The sequence below is a fragment of the Rhinolophus sinicus genome, linkage group LG12 (assembly GCF_036562045.2).
Source record: "Rhinolophus sinicus isolate RSC01 linkage group LG12, ASM3656204v1, whole genome shotgun sequence".
Taxonomy (NCBI): domain Eukaryota; kingdom Metazoa; phylum Chordata; class Mammalia; order Chiroptera; family Rhinolophidae; genus Rhinolophus; species Rhinolophus sinicus.
The window spans coordinates 11918730-11936479 of NC_133761.1; the positions used below are offsets into that span (position 1 = coordinate 11918730).

The 17750-nt window shown below is 42.3% G+C and overlaps 1 protein-coding gene across 4 annotated transcripts in view; it reads right to left on the reverse strand.

The window, feature by feature from the left end:
• The window catches only part of FER1L6 (fer-1 like family member 6), a 132986-nt gene that overhangs the window by 49853 nt on the left and 65383 nt on the right, over nucleotides 1-17750 (reverse strand). For all 4 annotated transcript variants that reach the window (XM_074316373.1, XM_074316372.1, XM_074316371.1 and 1 more), the window contains 6 exons: nucleotides 16855-16975; nucleotides 14492-14592; nucleotides 11864-11954; nucleotides 9513-9632; nucleotides 7841-7993; nucleotides 1589-1766 (listed from right to left, as the gene is read on the reverse strand). In XM_074316373.1, coding sequence (XP_074172474.1) covers nucleotides 1589-1766; nucleotides 7841-7993; nucleotides 9513-9632; nucleotides 11864-11954; nucleotides 14492-14592; nucleotides 16855-16975 — 764 coding nt within the window. The remainder of the gene's footprint in view (nucleotides 1-1588; nucleotides 1767-7840; nucleotides 7994-9512; nucleotides 9633-11863; nucleotides 11955-14491; nucleotides 14593-16854; nucleotides 16976-17750) is intronic.

Consider the following 17750-nt stretch of genomic DNA (forward strand, 5'->3'; position numbering starts at 1 on the left):
CCAAAAACCAAACTCTCTAAAGACAGGATGGAAAGCAATGGAAATAAAGCAGAGTTTGGAGATCACTTGCTCCATCATTTACTAGCTGTGTGACCTTGGACAATTTCTAAGCATCTCTGATACATTCTACGTCCACCTGTAAAATGAAGAAACCATCAAGGGTTGACATGAGAAATAAAATAAATCTATAATAAGTAGAAGGCACAATGCTTGGTACATGGTAGGTGCTATTTCCTGAAACTTGTCTTCTCAGATTCCACTGGCGGTCAAGGTCAACCAACATTAGAGGAGGAAACCCAGGTGTACAGATAATTCTCCAGGGTTTCCAATACTGGCTCAGTTCAAAACCCAACCTCAGTCAAAGTGAAGGTCAATCTGCAGTCTACTCTCTCTGAATTCAGCAGCAAGAGGTCCTGCAAATTGAAGACATTGGAAACAGAGAGCAAAAGGCAACTGTAACAGAGGCATTCACATTTATAACAAAAATTAAAATTATGTGAAAAGGTAAACATGAAGGCATTCATAGAAAATAGCTACATAGGAGACAGGATTACATAAAGCATGCTTAATTTCTAAAAGTAGCCAAGTCCAGAAGCAAGCTAGAGAAACATGAGTGACCTCACGGGTACCAATTTCCATTGGGGACTTGTTGGGAAACGGAAATGCTTGCTGCTTAGAGGTCAAACCCTCAAAGCCATGGAAAACTAAAACATCTGCTTGAATTCCACAGGTCATATCAACAGAAGAACTTACTGATATTTATTTAAAAGATATGTTTCACAGTCTCAGAGGCATAGAGGAAAAACTGAGGGTTGCTAGATGGGGGTGGGTGGGTATGGGGAAGGTGAGGGGATTAGAAAGCACAGTCGGTAACCACAAGATGGCCACGGGGAAACGAAAGTCAGTTTGGGGAATGTAATCAATAACGTTGCAAAGATTTTGTAGGGTATCCAATAGATGCTTGTCTCATTAGGGAGACCACTTCAGGGATGGTGTAGATGCCTGATCACTGCACTGTACACCTGAAGCTGAAGTTGAACAATAATGAATGTCAACTACAAGTTGATATATATATATATATATATATATATATAGACAAGAAGCAGAGTACAGCATTAAGAATAGAGACAGTGGAAATGTAATGGCTGTGTACGATGTCAGAGGGGTAGTGGACAGGGGGAGGGGGGTTGTCACCGTTTGAGGGGTATAAATGATAAATGTCTAACTATTACACTGTTTTGTGCACCTGAAACTAATTTAAAAAATAAATTAAAAAAATAAAAGATATGTTTCACTTAAAATGCAAACGCAAGCGATACAGTTTGCCTACAAAGAAACTCAAATGGCTTTCTCTCCATTAACAGAAAAATGTAAATTTTTATTCCAGATGTGTTTAACGACTTCACTTTATCCTTTTTAGATGGCACATTGGAAGGTAAGGAAGAAAACGTGGAAACTGTAGTAAAAGAAGGAAAATACGTCGATCCTAAAATACTGCACAAACAACTCACGCACGCCACCCTCATCACTGTTTTCTCAGAAGCCCGCCAGGCACCGAATGACCCTCTTTGCCCAGTGGGCACCGTACCTTGGTAGAGCAGGTTGGCTGGGGGCTGAATGGCACCAGCCACTTTGGATGACACTTCTGCTTCATAGCCTGCTGGCAGGTTGTCCAAAATGGCACTGGAGTGTCTGGTGGAGCCCAGCCACAGGTACACGTCGACCTTTGCTTGCACCGACCAGCCAGCCGGACGTTTCCCAGGAAGCTGGGGGAAGGGCACGAAGAAGACCACCTTGTTAGTAGGAGGCATTGTGGGCCTCACTCTTTGAGGAAAGAGGTCCTGGGGCCCTGCAGACACACAGGGGGTGCTCAGAGAGCAGTTCTCAGGAGCTCATCTTATGCCAGAGCGAGACCAATGACTTCACTTGCCATGATGCACAATTGCACGGAACCATCCAGATGTAGTGGAGCCTGATGCTTAAACAGGCACTGTGGATTCAGCACTTCTGAGCCCTGGGTAATGTCAATCTAACAAATAGGTATGGTTATTGCCCCCATTTTACAGATGAGAAAACTCAGACTCTGAAAGGTTCGATAAAGTCCTAAAGAATTCTCAGCTTTTACATGACAGGCCAGGACTCGAACCCAGGAAAGATGATTCCAGATCTAGACTCTGGACTCTGAAAACCCACTGGCTGCTTCTTCCTGCACTGAAATCTCCCTTCCCAGGACTTCCAAGTGCCTGCAGTTCCAGCCACAGACGCTACCTCTTCGTTTCATTCAGAAGGTCAGGCCTCCATGTGCTTGAAGGAACCTACCTGCTCTGCCATCTTCTTTCTTCCTGGCTAAACACCTCTCATTCTTTCCTCATGCAGGGTGGTTTCCAGTTGCCTTACTACCGTGCATTCTCTCCTTTGAATGTCCTCGGATTTGTAGTTACATTTATGCCTGTTTGAATTTGTGTGTTTATGTGTGTGGTGGTGTGTGTGTGCATGTACATATGTGTGAGTGTGTGCATGTACACACACGTACATGTGTGTGTACACGTGTGTTCACGTACATGTGTGTGCTTGTACACATGCGTGTGAGTGTGTGTACACACGCATGTGCACATGTACTTACACACATGTGTACACATGTGTGCGTGTACACATGTGTGTGACTGTGTGCCTGTACACATGTGGGGGGGAGTGTACGCATGTTCCCAAGATGTGAAGACACAGCTCAGTGCACTGTGGCTCCTTTACTTCTCCATCACCAGAATTAGGGGACCCCTTATCCCCATCTAAGGAGTCCCAGGCCCCAGACTTGGCTGCATTTAGAATTGCTGGCAAGGCCTTCATTCTGAGAGCAGCTACCTCTCCAGATTTTGTTGACTCTTCTAAATGCCCCTTCTTAGTATCTCCCTCTTTCTTCTGCACCACTTCTTTTCCATAGAGAATCATAAAATTTTACTATGAGAGGCTATAACTGACTATTTCCAAGGCACCCATGCAGAGCCCCTGAATCCCAAATTAAGCCTGGGTTCACCTTCTTGTCGTGCTCTGTGAGCTCCCTACACGGATTCTGAGCAACCCAATTCAACAATTATTACAGGTGCCACTAGGAATTGCTGAGGGAGTGGGGTCAGGAGGGTATCACAGTGACCAAGACGCAGCCCTGCACCCTCCAAGAGCTCAGTCTGGACAAGGAGGCCAAGTTGCATTCACTTACTCAAATGCAAAGTTAAATGTAAGAAAGGAAAAGCTAAGGGGACAGAGAAGTAGCAGTAGGCACTTCCTTCCTTTCTCGAAGATGCAAATTTTTCGTTGGGCTTTAATCAGGACTTTGAAGTTGGACCAGTAGAGATGGAACCCCAGGAAGAAGGAAGTGCATGAACCAAGATAAGGGGACAGCAATCAACAGTGGTAATAGGAGCTAACGTTTAGTGAGTGCTTACTCTGTGCCAGGAATGGTTTGCTGAGAGCTTTCGGAAAGGAAAAAGCTGGGGCAGAGAATGACACAAATAAGGCTGAAGAATGCTGCCGGTTATGCTGAGGAGTTTGGAATGGATGCCTTAGCGAGTGGGATGTGTTATTTATTCAGCTTGCAAAAAGCAAAATAGGTCATTTTGTTGCTGGTAAAGACAACCACTCTACAACTCATAATTCTAAAATTTGTAACAAGACAAATAAGCTTCTATTCATCACTTCTATAATAATAGTAATAGCTAAAATGTATTGAGCATTCGTTCAATAAAACAAATACTTATTGAGAACCTAAGGTTATTTTGTTGTAATAAAAGCAATCCCTCTGCCATTTGTAGATAGCACAGGGGTTTTTATCTAGCTGTTCACGGTGATCCCCCTAATGCTGAAAAGAGGGCTTGGCACCCAGGAAGCTCTTGATAAATATTTGTTGAGTTATTTATTTTTCTAATATTAATAATAATAATACATTGAACACTTACATCGTCCCAGGCCCTGGTCTAACATTGCTCCATATAAACAGAATGTCCTATGTCCTGCATACTTTTAAAAAGTCATAGATAATCATTCATCTGCATGTTGACTACACAGTAGATACTTTTATTTTGTATGTTTTAAAGATGATTAAATAGAGGTTCAGAGAGGTTAAGACAATTGTCCAATGTCACAGAGCAAGGCAGGGGTAGAGCCAAAACTCCACCTGGCTCCAGAGGCAGGGCTCCTCACACACTGATGTGTATCCGTGCATGAGAAGTACCTGGGCATCTGTTTGAAATGTGAATTCTGATTCAGTGGGTCTGGGGTAGAATTTGAGATTCTGCGATTCTCCCTGTTGGTGTGGATCCTGCTGGTCTACAGACCATAGTTTTAAGTGTTTAAGTAGTAAGACTCTTAACTTACTATGTTGCATTGCCTCCAGCGGGTCTGAGATACTGTGCTTCTTAAAGTAAAACAAAAACAACAAAAGAGATCATTCATTTCCACTGCTGTGAAAACAATGTGTGTGTGAATTCATGGTTAGAACCAAACACTCGGCTAATGTCATATGAAAAGGTTACACCAGGACTACTGTTGCCCTCCTAGCAAGGAGGTGACTCAAGGAGAAAAGAAAAGGAAGGTTGAGCGCCACCTGCTGGCCGGGCTCTAAGTACATCCAGCTGCTCCCATAGGAAGCGTTTCCCTACGGTAATAAATGAATGACCTTTTCCACTCTTCCGCCACTAGAGGCATAGTGGAGATGAGACTGAAGGGGGAGAACACTGCTTTTTTGGATGGTGGGTTGGACTGAGCTCTACAAATTCTGTTCCAGCATTTTCAGCAGCATTGCGAATATATTTAAAATAGAGAAAAAGGAAGATCATGGAGCCGGGGACCATGAAACCCCGGTTGCTGTTTCTCACAGATTTCCCGTTACTTAGCCATGTGACTTCAGATGAAGCACCTTAGTTTCCTCTAGATTAATATTCCCCAAGCTGGGACCCTAAGAATGGTAGTTTCCTAAGATTTATCAATAGCTATTCTAGATGAGTAGGATTGGCGAGCGTGGGCTGTAAAAGTTAAAGATGCTTCCTGACGGCAGGACTTCTCAGAGCCTTCTATTGGTTAATGAGCCCTCTGACACTCTAAGAGAGGGATTCAACTGCAACCTCCACATGTGTTTGAACATGGGGCACTTGTGGAGCCACTCCAAGGGGCTCTGAGGAAACTCTGGCCTGGAGATTTTAGAGATTCACGTTCTCTTCTTTGCCTTACTGAACTTCCTAATCCCCAGTTTAGACACCAGACTGAGTGGCAGGTGTGTGAAGACCTGGGGCAGCTACTGCTTTTTTCAGATTTACCGACTCAGTGAGGAGAAGGGCATAAAGGGAGGTGGAGGGAGGGAGTTAAAAAGCAAGGGTGACAATCCAAACAGGAGTAAAAATAGTTTTTTGCTGAATCATCTTACCCAGATGTTTCGAGTCTGTACAATTGAATGCGATGAAATTTCAAAAGCCATCACCCAAAGCAATCCCAACGGCAAAAGGAAAATACAGATGGAGAAGTAATCCAAGGTTCTCGATTCTCAGTTATGTCTACCCTCTGGCTTTATTTGACAGTTGTCCTCTGTTCTAATTTTAAATAATGCCAGGATACATCAAAATATTTAGGAGTGAGCAACACTCCACTGATATTTTTTTATTATAGTATTTTTGGCGCAGGGCCTTCTGAAATGATATGCTATTTTTAAGACAAATATTTACTGTGACCCCAGGATTCCTTGGATGGAGAAAGCTGAAGAAAAATCCTGATACTGGTGGTGAATAACTTGGGTGAAAATTTCCTTTTTCAGTTACAGTTCTACAGGGGTGGGTTTAAAAATCATTTACACACATGACAGAAAATAACATACAGAGCCACAAACACTTCACTGGACATAAAAGGGTTACACAATTCCAGAAACATCCTCTAGATGTTGGATGCCCATTTGTTTGAATGCCAGCGTCTACTGGGGGATTACTCTGGGTGATGCACACTCTGGGTTTTTTGTTTTGTTTTGTGTTTTTCTGCACGGCAGGAAGTGAAAAGGTGGCCGAACATACTCTGTGTTCTTTATATGCATTCATTGACTTAATCCTCAACACCACGTCCATTTGGCTCATGAAGAATAGGAGACACAGAGATGGTTAGTAACTCACCCAAGGTCACACAGCTAATAAATATTAGCCCTGCAATTCTCTTATGGGTTAATTGTATTTCTTCCAAATTCATGTGCTGAAGTCCTAACCCCAATACCTGAGAACATTATTTGAACCCCCAAACCTGAGACCTTTTGAAAACAGGGTCTTTGCAGATATAGTTTAATAAAGTTGAACTGGAGTAGGGTTCTTATAAAAAGAACATAATGTGAGTAGAGATACACAGGGAGAACATTATGTGAAGACTGGGGTTATGCTGCCACAAGCCAAGGAACTCGTTGAAGCTGGAAGAGAAGCCTGGAACAGATCCTTCCCTGTCACTTTCAGAGGGAACATGGCCCTGCCGACATCTTAATCTCAGACTTCCAGCCTTCAGAACTGTGAGGTAACACATCTTTGTTGTTTAAGCCACTCAGTGGTATTTTGTTACAACACCCCTAGCAAACGAATACAAATCCCAACTCAGGTTCACCTGATTTCAAAGCCCATGCATGAAACCATTACCCCATATTGCCTCTTCTGTCTACGACATTTAACCATCACATCTACAGTAGACTCTAGCAACTGGATGGCACTTAGAGGATACCTAATCTAGCTGCTGACTGCCATATTACATCAAGTAGTTGTCCAGCCACTGTTGACACCTTGATGGCTGAAGAAAACATTATGGACCTCCATTTAGGGAAAAATTACCCTATAATGGCTATCATGGGGTTGTATCCCCATTCTGTCCTCTGCGCACACACACACACACACACACACACACACACACACACACAGCCCATCATCCATGTAGTAGCCCTACAAACACTTTAAGTCTCAATCAGGCTGTCAAATCTTCTCAGTTAAGCATTGCTATCTCTTCATCCATCCTTCATATAGCATGGTTGTTGAGCCTTCTCATCCTCCTTCTGAGGCAGTAGAAGAAGAATTATTTTATAGCAAGAAATCTGAACTGAAATCAGGAGAACAGTCTCTTATTGGCAGTCATTGGTGAGTGTTCAGCCTTTGGACCACTCTTTCTCCATATTTGCTCAAGTCTACTTCTGGGGTAGAAACTTCTTTGTGGTAAAGGGAAAATACCCAGAGTCTCCAAGACAGGCCCAAATCTTGAGTTAGAGACAGTAGAATCCATCCAGGGATTGTACCTATGAGTGTCTACTTATGAGACATCGGGGGACCCTGGCTTTATGAAAGGTGCAGGGAACCAAGTTGAAAAGACTATCATGTTTTTACAATTCAAAGCCACTAGCAATCCTGAAATAGCAGTTCTGTGGTATGTAAACTACTCCTCATGTAATTTTCTCTGAAATCTATTTTTAAAATAGAGATGAGCTTATGTGAAAAGATGCCACAAATTACACAAGAGAAAAGGTTGAGAGGAAACTAATAGAAAAATGTTCCCTCTCCCTAGTAATCAAAGAAGTAAAAATGAAAGTAACCTGGTGCACCCACTAGATTACAGAAAAACTTCTGTGTGTCTGGTGACATAGTAATTGGAAAATTGGAAACTGTTCAGCCTCAAGTCAGTCTATGGAATCCCAATTTGAGTCAGGAGAGGGCGAGGTATGCCAGGTATCCTCAGAACTTTGAAAGGCTTTGGGTAGAGTCATAGATAGGGACACCCACTAAGAAAGCTAGGCAACCCCGGAAAAACAGAGATTTCCCATCTTTAAGTCAAAATAGTGCAGACTTACTTTGAGGAAATGTGTTTTGATGGTTCCGCATTGTTTCCCCATCTGCTCCCTGACGGGGGAGTAGAGCAGGTCTTTGGAGGCGATGCGGGCATATGCCACTCTCTTGTTGTTGCTGAGCATCCAGAGAAAGACGTCAGGGATGGTGTGCTGTGGCTACAGGGACAGAGGGGAGCAGGTGGGATAGGCTGGTGTTTAACAAGTGCACGTCCAGAGTTCTCCTTTCCTTAAACAGTCCCCTTTCTGCCAAACAAAGTCTGTGGCTTAAACCATCCAGGTACTTAAAATATCTATGCAATGAAGCAAGCTAAGGGTAGCTTCTTTGAAAAGAGAAAAAGTTTTAGGTCATGAATTCGCAGTGCCTGTAGCCTCACTTGCCAAGCTGCTCATTGTGCTTTGAGGATATGCAAACTGGACCTAGGATGGGGCATTCATTTCTGGTGGCCTACATTTCTCCATCTGTAGAACAAACATCTTCCTACACCTTCCCGTGGGTTTCTTATTGTTGTTGTTGTTGTGAGAATCTTGTAATAATGATATAACTTCAAGCATTGGACTGCCTAAGAACCAGGTAACATTTCCAGAACAGTCAAATAAAAAAGCAAAAACAAATATCCATGAATGTCTTTCCAGCTGCTCTTAAGGAAGTAAAAACAATTCTACGAGGGATGTTCTACCTAAAATATGATTGCAAGTATTTTAGCTCTGTTTTAGGTGTTGATTCAGGAGAAACTTGACTAAATTGCACAGAAAATGAGACTTCAGAGTTGAGCTAGTCAAGACAGGAACTGCAGAATTCCCTGCCTAGAGGCCCATTCTGTTGCGAGGGTCTAAAGTGCACATTGTAGAGCCCACAAAGCTACCAAAACGAAGGGTAAGTATATTGTCATAAACTGGCTTCACCATCCGGGGCTGGAAGCAGATAATCTGGATTTCAAACCCAGAACACTCTAGTGTAATTGGTACCCTCGAGGGCACCCTTCTCCGTTGATATGGAAACAGAGACATCCTTGTGGAGGTTTTCCGTACCATAGGGGTCATAGGTCACACACCTGAGGCCCTGAGGCCTGGTTTGTAATTTCTGGGTGTTTATTAAAATCCCCACATCTACTAAAATGACTGCCTGTCTCACTGGTTATTATGCCTTCAGGGAATAATGGATTCACAGCAAGAAATACAACTTTTGAGAACAGAAGCAGTAAATCTGTACGTCCTTCTACAAGCTTCCCAACATAAAACCCAGGATCTGGCAGAAGCAAATATAAGGGCCTTTTTAGACCATTCTAGAGATCATCAGAAGATGCTGGTTACAACAAACTTAAAAATAAGAAGCTGATTTGATTTTTACTGGACATGAATTTAAATTTTCTTACAGTTGAAAACTTATCAAAGGTTCCATGCTGATTTTGACTTTTCTTGAGTCCATTAAGGAATATGCTTTTTATTTCTGCTGAATACTCAGGTTTCATTTAAAAAATCAATAAAGCTGTAGATGTTTGGCTTAATTTTAAAAGCTGCTTTCTCACCCCTAAACTAATAATGCCGGCTTAGCTCAGCAGGGCTTGGGAGAAAACATCGCTCCATCTTTCATCCTTATCAAACATTCAGACCTCATTGGGAAGACATCCCATCCGGTCCTCTCTTCCAAATGAAATTTGCCATTAGAGTTGATTACCTCATCCACAAGAAAGCGGATTTTTTCCACAAAATTTTGGGCTTCGGTAATCATTTCGTTGAGAGATAACTTTTTATTCTGCGGCTGAATGATCCCCTGGGCCTTCTTGGCCATCGCCTCCTAAAACAAGACAAGAGTCAGGGTCAGATCTTTCCAGAAACCTAGACAACAAGAACTGTCCTGTTGCTGGAAAATTCTGAAGGTATTTGTAAGCTCCACACTGAGCCACTCATAAGGGTTGTTTCAAGACCCGCCACTATGCACGTTGCCCATTTAATAGAAATTTCACAGGACTATGGAGGCAGAGACTATCATCTCACTTTTGTTTGATAGAGGAGAAGCTGAGGCCCAGAACAGTCAGAAGTTTGTCAAAGTCCCATAGCTCTGGTAGATAAGACCTGAATCTAGGCTTTCTGATACTTAACAACTCTAATAATCGCAGCTAAAATGCATTGAGTTCCTTCTCTGTTCCAGGCAATGTTCTAACTGCTGTGTTAATGCTCATTGCTCCTCATAGCAACTGGGGTAGGTACTTATTATTCCCATTGCACAGCTGGGGAAATAGAGTAGTGCAGACACTGCGAGGCAGGCCTGAGCTGACCTCCAGCTGAGTCTGGAGTCCATGTCTGTAATTGCCTCTCTCACCACCTCTTCTTCGAGGCCTGGTAGATGCTCCCAAATCAAGTTGGCATCATTTGAGAAATGCTGCCAAGGAGCTTAGTATGAGTGATCAAAACATTGCAAAGTGTTTATTTTGATTCATTCCCTCAGCCCACATTCATGTGGCTCAAAACTGCTGGAGCATAGACACGTGGGAAGGGAGCTAAGGCTGGGGTGCCAGGCAGCAGCCTGATGGTGCACAGCCTGCACATCATACGAAAGAAATTGGAACTTTGTCCTGTGAGGGACTTGAGTGATTTTTTTTAAACAGTAGTGACCTAGTCAGATTTGGGTTCTAGAAAGCCCTCTCTGGTTGTGGTAGAGAAGATGTTTGGGGAAAGATAACTGCAATCGTCTAGGCCACGGACCTAAGGCACTTGGTGTGGGCAGCGATTTGGGGGATGAAGAAGTGACGTTCCAGAGTCTTTAAGGGGCAGACTCAACAGGGCCTGGGGTGGAACTGGCTGTTTTGGGTGAGGGATAAAGATCGCAGGTTGATTCTTAGGCTTCTGATTGGAGTAACAAGTGCAGCTGGTGGTGCCAATACAGGATGCAGAGCACGTTTAGGTGGGAAGGTGATGGGTGGGGCAGGATACATGTATTAAGTCTCAGGTGCTGTGAGACAGGCAGGTGACATGTCTACTGGGAGGTTGGAAATACAGGTCTGGAGATGAGGAGGGAGAGCTGGGCCACTACGGAGATGTTGAAATCATGGTCTTGTTCAGGCTAAGAACGGTTGAACGCTGAGAAGACAACAGAGCTCTGTGGGCAAGAGGCAGTGAATGGACGTGGCAGAGACAAGCAAGGGCAGTCAGAGGCGCTGAAGAACTGGGGCAGGAAGATCTTATATGTGGCGGAAATTGGCCTCCCTTGAAGTATAGAAAATGAGTACGCAAACCTTCATTTATTATTCTGGAAAGAAAGATGAACCAGGAGTTTGGAGACTTGGGTTTTAGTCTCGAGACTGTAATTAACTAGCTGTGACTTTGTAAAAATTATTTAATTTCTCTGGACCCCACTCACATCTTTAAGATGTCCCTGGCTAGTCACACACAGTGATTTTTTCTTTGCAGAATTATCATGGCCTCATATAAAATGCCCTTGGTACCGTTGCTGGCATTGAGGTTTTGATTGAGATAATCCAGGGTCTGACTTGGTCTGGCATTTTTCAGTCATCACTCACTCAACAGGGACGGAGCACCTATAAAGCACCCAAAGCTGTGCAGGGTCTCCAGGACACAGAGAGGTGTCACCTATTGCTCTGCTCTCAAGAAGTGTTCACAACTTTTCACACAGTTCTTCATGGGAAGAAACCAAGAAGAGGAAGAATTGTTTGGGTTTGGGTTTTTTTTTTTTTTTTTTATCTTTCAGCTTGTGAGGCAAAAGGTCAAGTGAAAGAGTCTACGGCCTTTGACAAAATACAAGTATCAAGAAAAAGAACAAGGCAAAATCCATCGTAATAGGGTGTATGACGGGTGGGCTTCTCACTCAGTCTTGTAAGCATTCGTTAAACGCTAGTTCCTTCCCCACTCACCCATTTGCTTCCTTCTCATTCCTGCTTCGAATCACACAAACGTATAACCTTGAGAACCTGACCCTCATGTAGTGTATGACCTTTGCCTCATCCATGAGGTTTATTTTTAAAGTACATGTTTTAATTCTGTTCAAAGTATAAATAGATTTTCACATACCAACTCTTGCCAACAGAGGGTAAGTCGTTTCTTATCTAAAGTGGTTTGGTTCAACATCTTGGGCTTTTTTCCTGCTTCCGAGATAAAGGCACTAGGAGAGAAGAATAACAATTTTGAAGCCTACTTAGTGACAAATTCATTTATGTAATTCCAGAGATTTGCTAATGTACTTTCTGCAATACAATGGAAAAGTTGATGAAGCCACAGGACCAAGATTTTTCATTTAGGATTAAGCAATGATGCCCTAATTTTTCTAAGAGATGAAACGAGAAATTTTTTCTCATCTGGGCAAAATGATGCCCAGATTCTACATGGGGGATAGAGGTGTGTTTTTCCCCTTTCTTTCAGTACATGTCGATCATGAGTGCTGTCCAAGTTCACAACCACAAACACTAATTAACGCAGTTTTCCTCCGTCTTACAAATTTAACATATGCTAAAAGGTTCCTCCAAATTTGTGAAGCAAATATTTGAGACTCAGTACTGGAATATGCCTTCCCATTTTTAACACTGCACAAAGGACATGAATAGTTACATTTTGAGGAATGAAGTTTAAAATATGTTCAATGGGAAAATGGTGAAAGTGATTAATGCAATGGAAGAAGAAATATAAATGACTGGAAAACTTGGAGAAATAAGATAGTGTCCTAATTAGGGATAACGTAAATGCAAATGAAAATCAATACCGTTTTCATCTGATAAAAAATGTGATAATAGTCAAGGTTGGTGAAGATGTGGGGAAATGGTCTCTCCCCTCTTTTATTTTAGGCAATTTGACAGCGCCTGCCAAAACGTCAATGTCTACATAATTTGATGCAAAATTCACCTAGAATCCTATCCTTCAAAAACAACTAGAAATTTTGTATGACTGTGTTTATACAGTAATGTTTACTGAGGCATTGTTTATGGTAAAGGTTATGAACGGAATGGAAGAAGAAATATAAGTGGTTCGAAAACCTTCTGCTGGCTGTGGGCTGCCTCCTCACCTCCATGTGACAAATGGTCTGTTCCTTCTGAGGGGGGATCCCCCAAATCCAGCTGCTCAGCCATGGGCCGGGGAGACCAGGAAGCCCGCCATGACCTTTCTCAAATCCAGATTTACCAAATATAAAACTAACATTTGCATCTCTGTCTGAACCTCATGAATATTTTTTCAGTTGATTGTAAACTTGAAAGGGGAATGACTGTCACCGCAAGTAACCCTCAAATATAAAAAGTTATTGAGCTATTAATTTTACCCACAAACAGTTTCTAAAAATATGAGATCATGAAACTTTTTAAAGATGCTTAAAAGCAATTGCAGGTGGTAATTTGCTCACAGCAGGAGTAGCCCTGATACATATTGCTTCTACAATGAAAAACAAGAAAGAAATCAAGATGGAAAGACAAAACTACATATTTATGTCTTTGCTTTCCTACTTTTTTTTAAAGTGAAAATGCTTGGGTGGTTGAGAGATTAGGAAAGCCAGAACTTATCAAACAAAACACCAGAATTTCACTATCCCTGATCTACTCATTATTGCCTTCCATCGAATGAATCGCCACCGTTTTTGCATTAACTCCATGATGACAAATTCTCAGTTTTGCTCCAGTCTTGACCTAGTTAATTTCAAGAGTTGGTCCAAGTGTTTCACGATGTGGTAGACAGGCTCTACGGTGACGCCCACCTCCTGCTATTCTTGTTATTGTGTAATTCCTCCCTTCGAATGTGCACTGAGCAAGTCACTTATTCATGACAGACAACATCAACAGTGATGGGATGTCACTTCTAAGATCTGTGACGTCCATCTTGCTAGCATGTTCTCTCTGACTCTCCTCACTTGCTCACTCTGAGGAAGTTAGCTGTCATACTGTGAGAGGTGGCTTGGAGAGGCCCACGTGGCAAGGAGTGGAGGCTGACTTCCAACCAACCACTACACAGGAACTGAAGTCCTCAATCCAACAGTCCATGAAGAACTGAATTCTGCAAGTAGCTACACGAGTGATCCTGGACGTGAATCCTTCCCAGTGGAGTTTTGGGATAACTGCAGCCTCAGTCAAAGCCTTGAGTGCCATCTGTGAGAGGCTCTGAGCAAAGGACCCAGCAGGGCCACCCCTGGACTCACGACCCATGGAAACTGTGAGATAATAAATATTGTGTTAAGCCACGAAATTTGAGGGTTGTTACTTAGGAATAGGTAGGTAATACCCTATTTTTGGATCTTTTATTACATTATCCACCTCCTGGAAAAAGAGTCATTAATTAGTTCTTATTAATGTGTTACATGACAAATTCTATTAAATAGTATTGGATATAACTTATCCATCTCATTGTCAAATAGTTGTTGAGTATCTACCAAATGCAAAGAACTACTAACACTGCTAGCATTTTTCTTGTTTCATAAAGAGTCTCAGCAGTCTTTCTTTTTTCCTTGTTTTTCTTCTTTTCTCCCTTTGCTTTGTGTTTTAGTTGTTTATGTGTCAGGAAGCAAGAGTCAGCCCACAGATGCCAGCTAAATTACGGAAAAAAAAAAAAAAGATAGGCATAACACTACAAAATGCCCATCTGAATGCACGTCAAATAAACAATTTTCTAAGATAATTAAAAGCTGATTCTGTATAAGCTCAGGCCCCATATGCCAGCTGGTACCTGCTTTGACTGATGAAGTCATTAAGCGCCACCTTCATTTTCTCTTCCGGTGCTTCCTCAGAAATCTTGATCAATTCTTTCACTTCTTCTATACTTTCTTCCTGAAGACAAACCCCCGAGGTGGAGGGATGAGAGGTGGGAATGAGACATTGTACTGGAGATACTCATTGTAACATCCGAGAAATAATACTCAGCTATTGTTTTGTTTTAGAAATGAAGGAAGAGTTCCTTCATTGTCTTGTGCCTGAACTGGGAAATGTTACTGCGTGCTAACTTAGAGCCTTCCTTTTTTTAACTAGAATTGGTTCATATTGAAGTCTTCTCCTGTGTTGCTCAAACTCATTGTTTCTGTCCCAGATCCATTCCCTACCTGGGTACCATTTATTCAGAATGTACCCTGTGGGGAAACCTAATGTCATGGTAAACATCTGACAAGGTAAATTAAATATAATGATAAAAAATGTCCAAAGCAATGTTCACGTCAGTTTGTCGTATAGGAATATAATCATATTGAATAATCCCTGAACTTAAAAGGCTATTGATCTTTCTGATGATAGGGGTTTTTGTTGGGGGTTTGGTGTTCGGGAAACGGAGAACAGGTTGTATATGGCAATGGCTGTGTTTGTATACTTAATAATTGTACTTTTCCTTTGGGGCCTAAATTCTAGGATTACATTCAGTGGCTTGGAGGGAAATTACACCCAAGGGACATTATACACATTGTGCGTTTTGCTAGAATTTATAAAAGTGACGTCCTCTATCACACGCCTGGGGATATGTTTCCTTCTTTCTCCCTTCATTATAGGAACAGGTAACATGGGGGAGTGATTAAAGATTTAGGCTTGGGTCAGACTACCTCTGTTCAAATTTGGGCTCTATTGGGTGACCTAACCTCATCTATAAAATCGGATAATAATAGTACCCACCTATAGCACCATAGGAAGGTGTGAATTTCTTCCAACAGTGTTTGGTGCTTAGTAAACATTCAACCAGGTTAGCCATGAGATGCCAAGCATGGCAGGGATCCTGGCACTGAGAAAGTTATGAGAAACAAGTGCTAACGGCTACTGTAGCCACTAGGACTAAATTCTGGTTTTGTTCTGTCAAGCCTTTTAGAAGTACGTTATCTATTTTGCCTGAAGGAGAAGCAAGACCAGCCTTACAAAGTGAATCTGTGGCCTCTGCCTGGGGTGACACCAAACCAGGGCCCCATAACAGCTTTCAGACTCTACCTTCATGACGCCCCATGGCCAGCGGCAATAATTTGTTTTACACAATTAGAAACAGGATTATAATACAAATGGGGGAGCGAAATCTGTTCTTTCTTAGGGTAGGTTTTCATGAAATAAGAGGGATCAAATAAGAATCATCAGGTGATCTGGTGAGGCATTACGGGACAGAGAGTAGAGGACAACACCCATGAGATGTGTGAGGTGGAAAGAGCAATGTGAGAGCAGGGAAAAGGAGTCACAAAGGGAAGGTGCAAGATACCAAAGAGACAGAGTTTCCCACGCTGTGTTTCCTCCCTGGGGTGGAGTGGAGCCACCTACCATTTATTGCATATTTGACACTGTTTCAAATAGTTTCACACATTCAATTCCTCAAAGAATTCTTTAGCCCCTCTCAGGTGCCAAGTGTTATGCTAGATGCCATAGAACAATGGAAAATGAAAAACAAACACACCAATAAATTGTAAATCGTGGTAAGAACTGTGAAGGATAAGAACAGGGCATTATGAGAGAGCCTGAGAGGGAGGGGTTCAGAAGCCTTCTCTGAGGAAATGCTTGAACCTGAGCCATGGAGGTTGCCTGTATTACACAGGAGAAGTGACAAGGGGAAAGCAGCCCAGGGAGAGGGGAATGCCATGGAGGTGGCCATGAGACGTAAAGGAACTTGGTTTCTTCGAGAAACTGAAAGGACACCACTGTGCTTGGAATAAAGACAGGAGGAAGAACGTGTGAGACATTGGATGGGAGAGGTGGCAGGGCCTGATCTTGTAGGAAACTGCCCTCCATGTTGGGGACTTAGGATTTTAAATTAGTTAAAGCCAGGATTTATCGATTTTGTGAGAAAGTTGTTAATCCCCTGCCCTTCGGAGATTAGGAAAACAACCTCCCCAAGGTCCTCTACCAGTAAGAAGCAGAATAGACATTTCAGTGTGGATGGTTTGATTTAAAGTCCAGGGATTTTTCAAAATGTATTCTCATCCCACTAGGTCCACATGGTAGGAGTCCTGTGTCCTCCGAACACATCAGCCTCAACTTATTTGTATTTAAACTGAGGTCAAGACCCTCTACTGGGAGGATAAAAAAAATCCTTTTGCCTCCCAATGTTCAAATCTATCCCCTGTGAGAACCACCTACCAGCAGGTCCGCCATTTTCTCCAGCATGTTGGACCAATGCAGCCTAAACGTCTGGTCTCCCCAAGAACTGATGAAATACACACAGGGCTTCTTGGCTTCAAAGGGCAAGTAGTTATAATTCCTGTGAAAACACGTTAGGTCTGGAAGTTAGTTGACAATCAGTGTTTTCCAGGCAATTCCAACCATATATTTATGTTTTGTATGTTCTATGTGGGGTGGGGGAGGAATGATGATAAAACTATCAAACTAGTAACTTCATCCTTAGTCGATAACTGGGGACTCATGAGCAATAAGCAATGAACAGTTATGAGGCTGCAGTGGAGAGGTACTGACAGCCACCAAGCTCAGGCCCAAAGCTTAGAAATGATCACCAGAGGGCAGGATTTATCAGGCAAGCCTTCTTCAAGGAGAAAGATTTTAAATGAGACAGGAAAGAAGGGAGAAAAACTAACACTTTTTTTTTTCTTTAATGACTATAAGCTACAACAGATGTGAATGCATTTGTAGCTGAAATTGCTAGGTAATTTAAGAGAGTAAATTATTAATAAATATGAAGGCATGTGTCTCACACTAAACTTCAGGAATCCATGGCTCACCATCCACCCATCTATCTACCCATCCACCTGTCCATCCATCCATCCATCCATCCATCCATCTGTTCATCCAATATTTACTGTTGTCAGGCATCAGTGATAATAATATAGTGACTTCCTTGGCTAAAGAGAGACAAAAAGGATGGCAAAGTAGCTAGAAGGGGAGATGTAGAGCCAAAGAGAATTTTGTGAGTGATTGTTGGATGTGATTACATGCTGATGAGAAAAAGACGGTTAATAGGATGAGATTGAAAACAGGAAAGAAGGAATTAATTTGTAAATTTCAGTTCCCAAGGAGGAAAG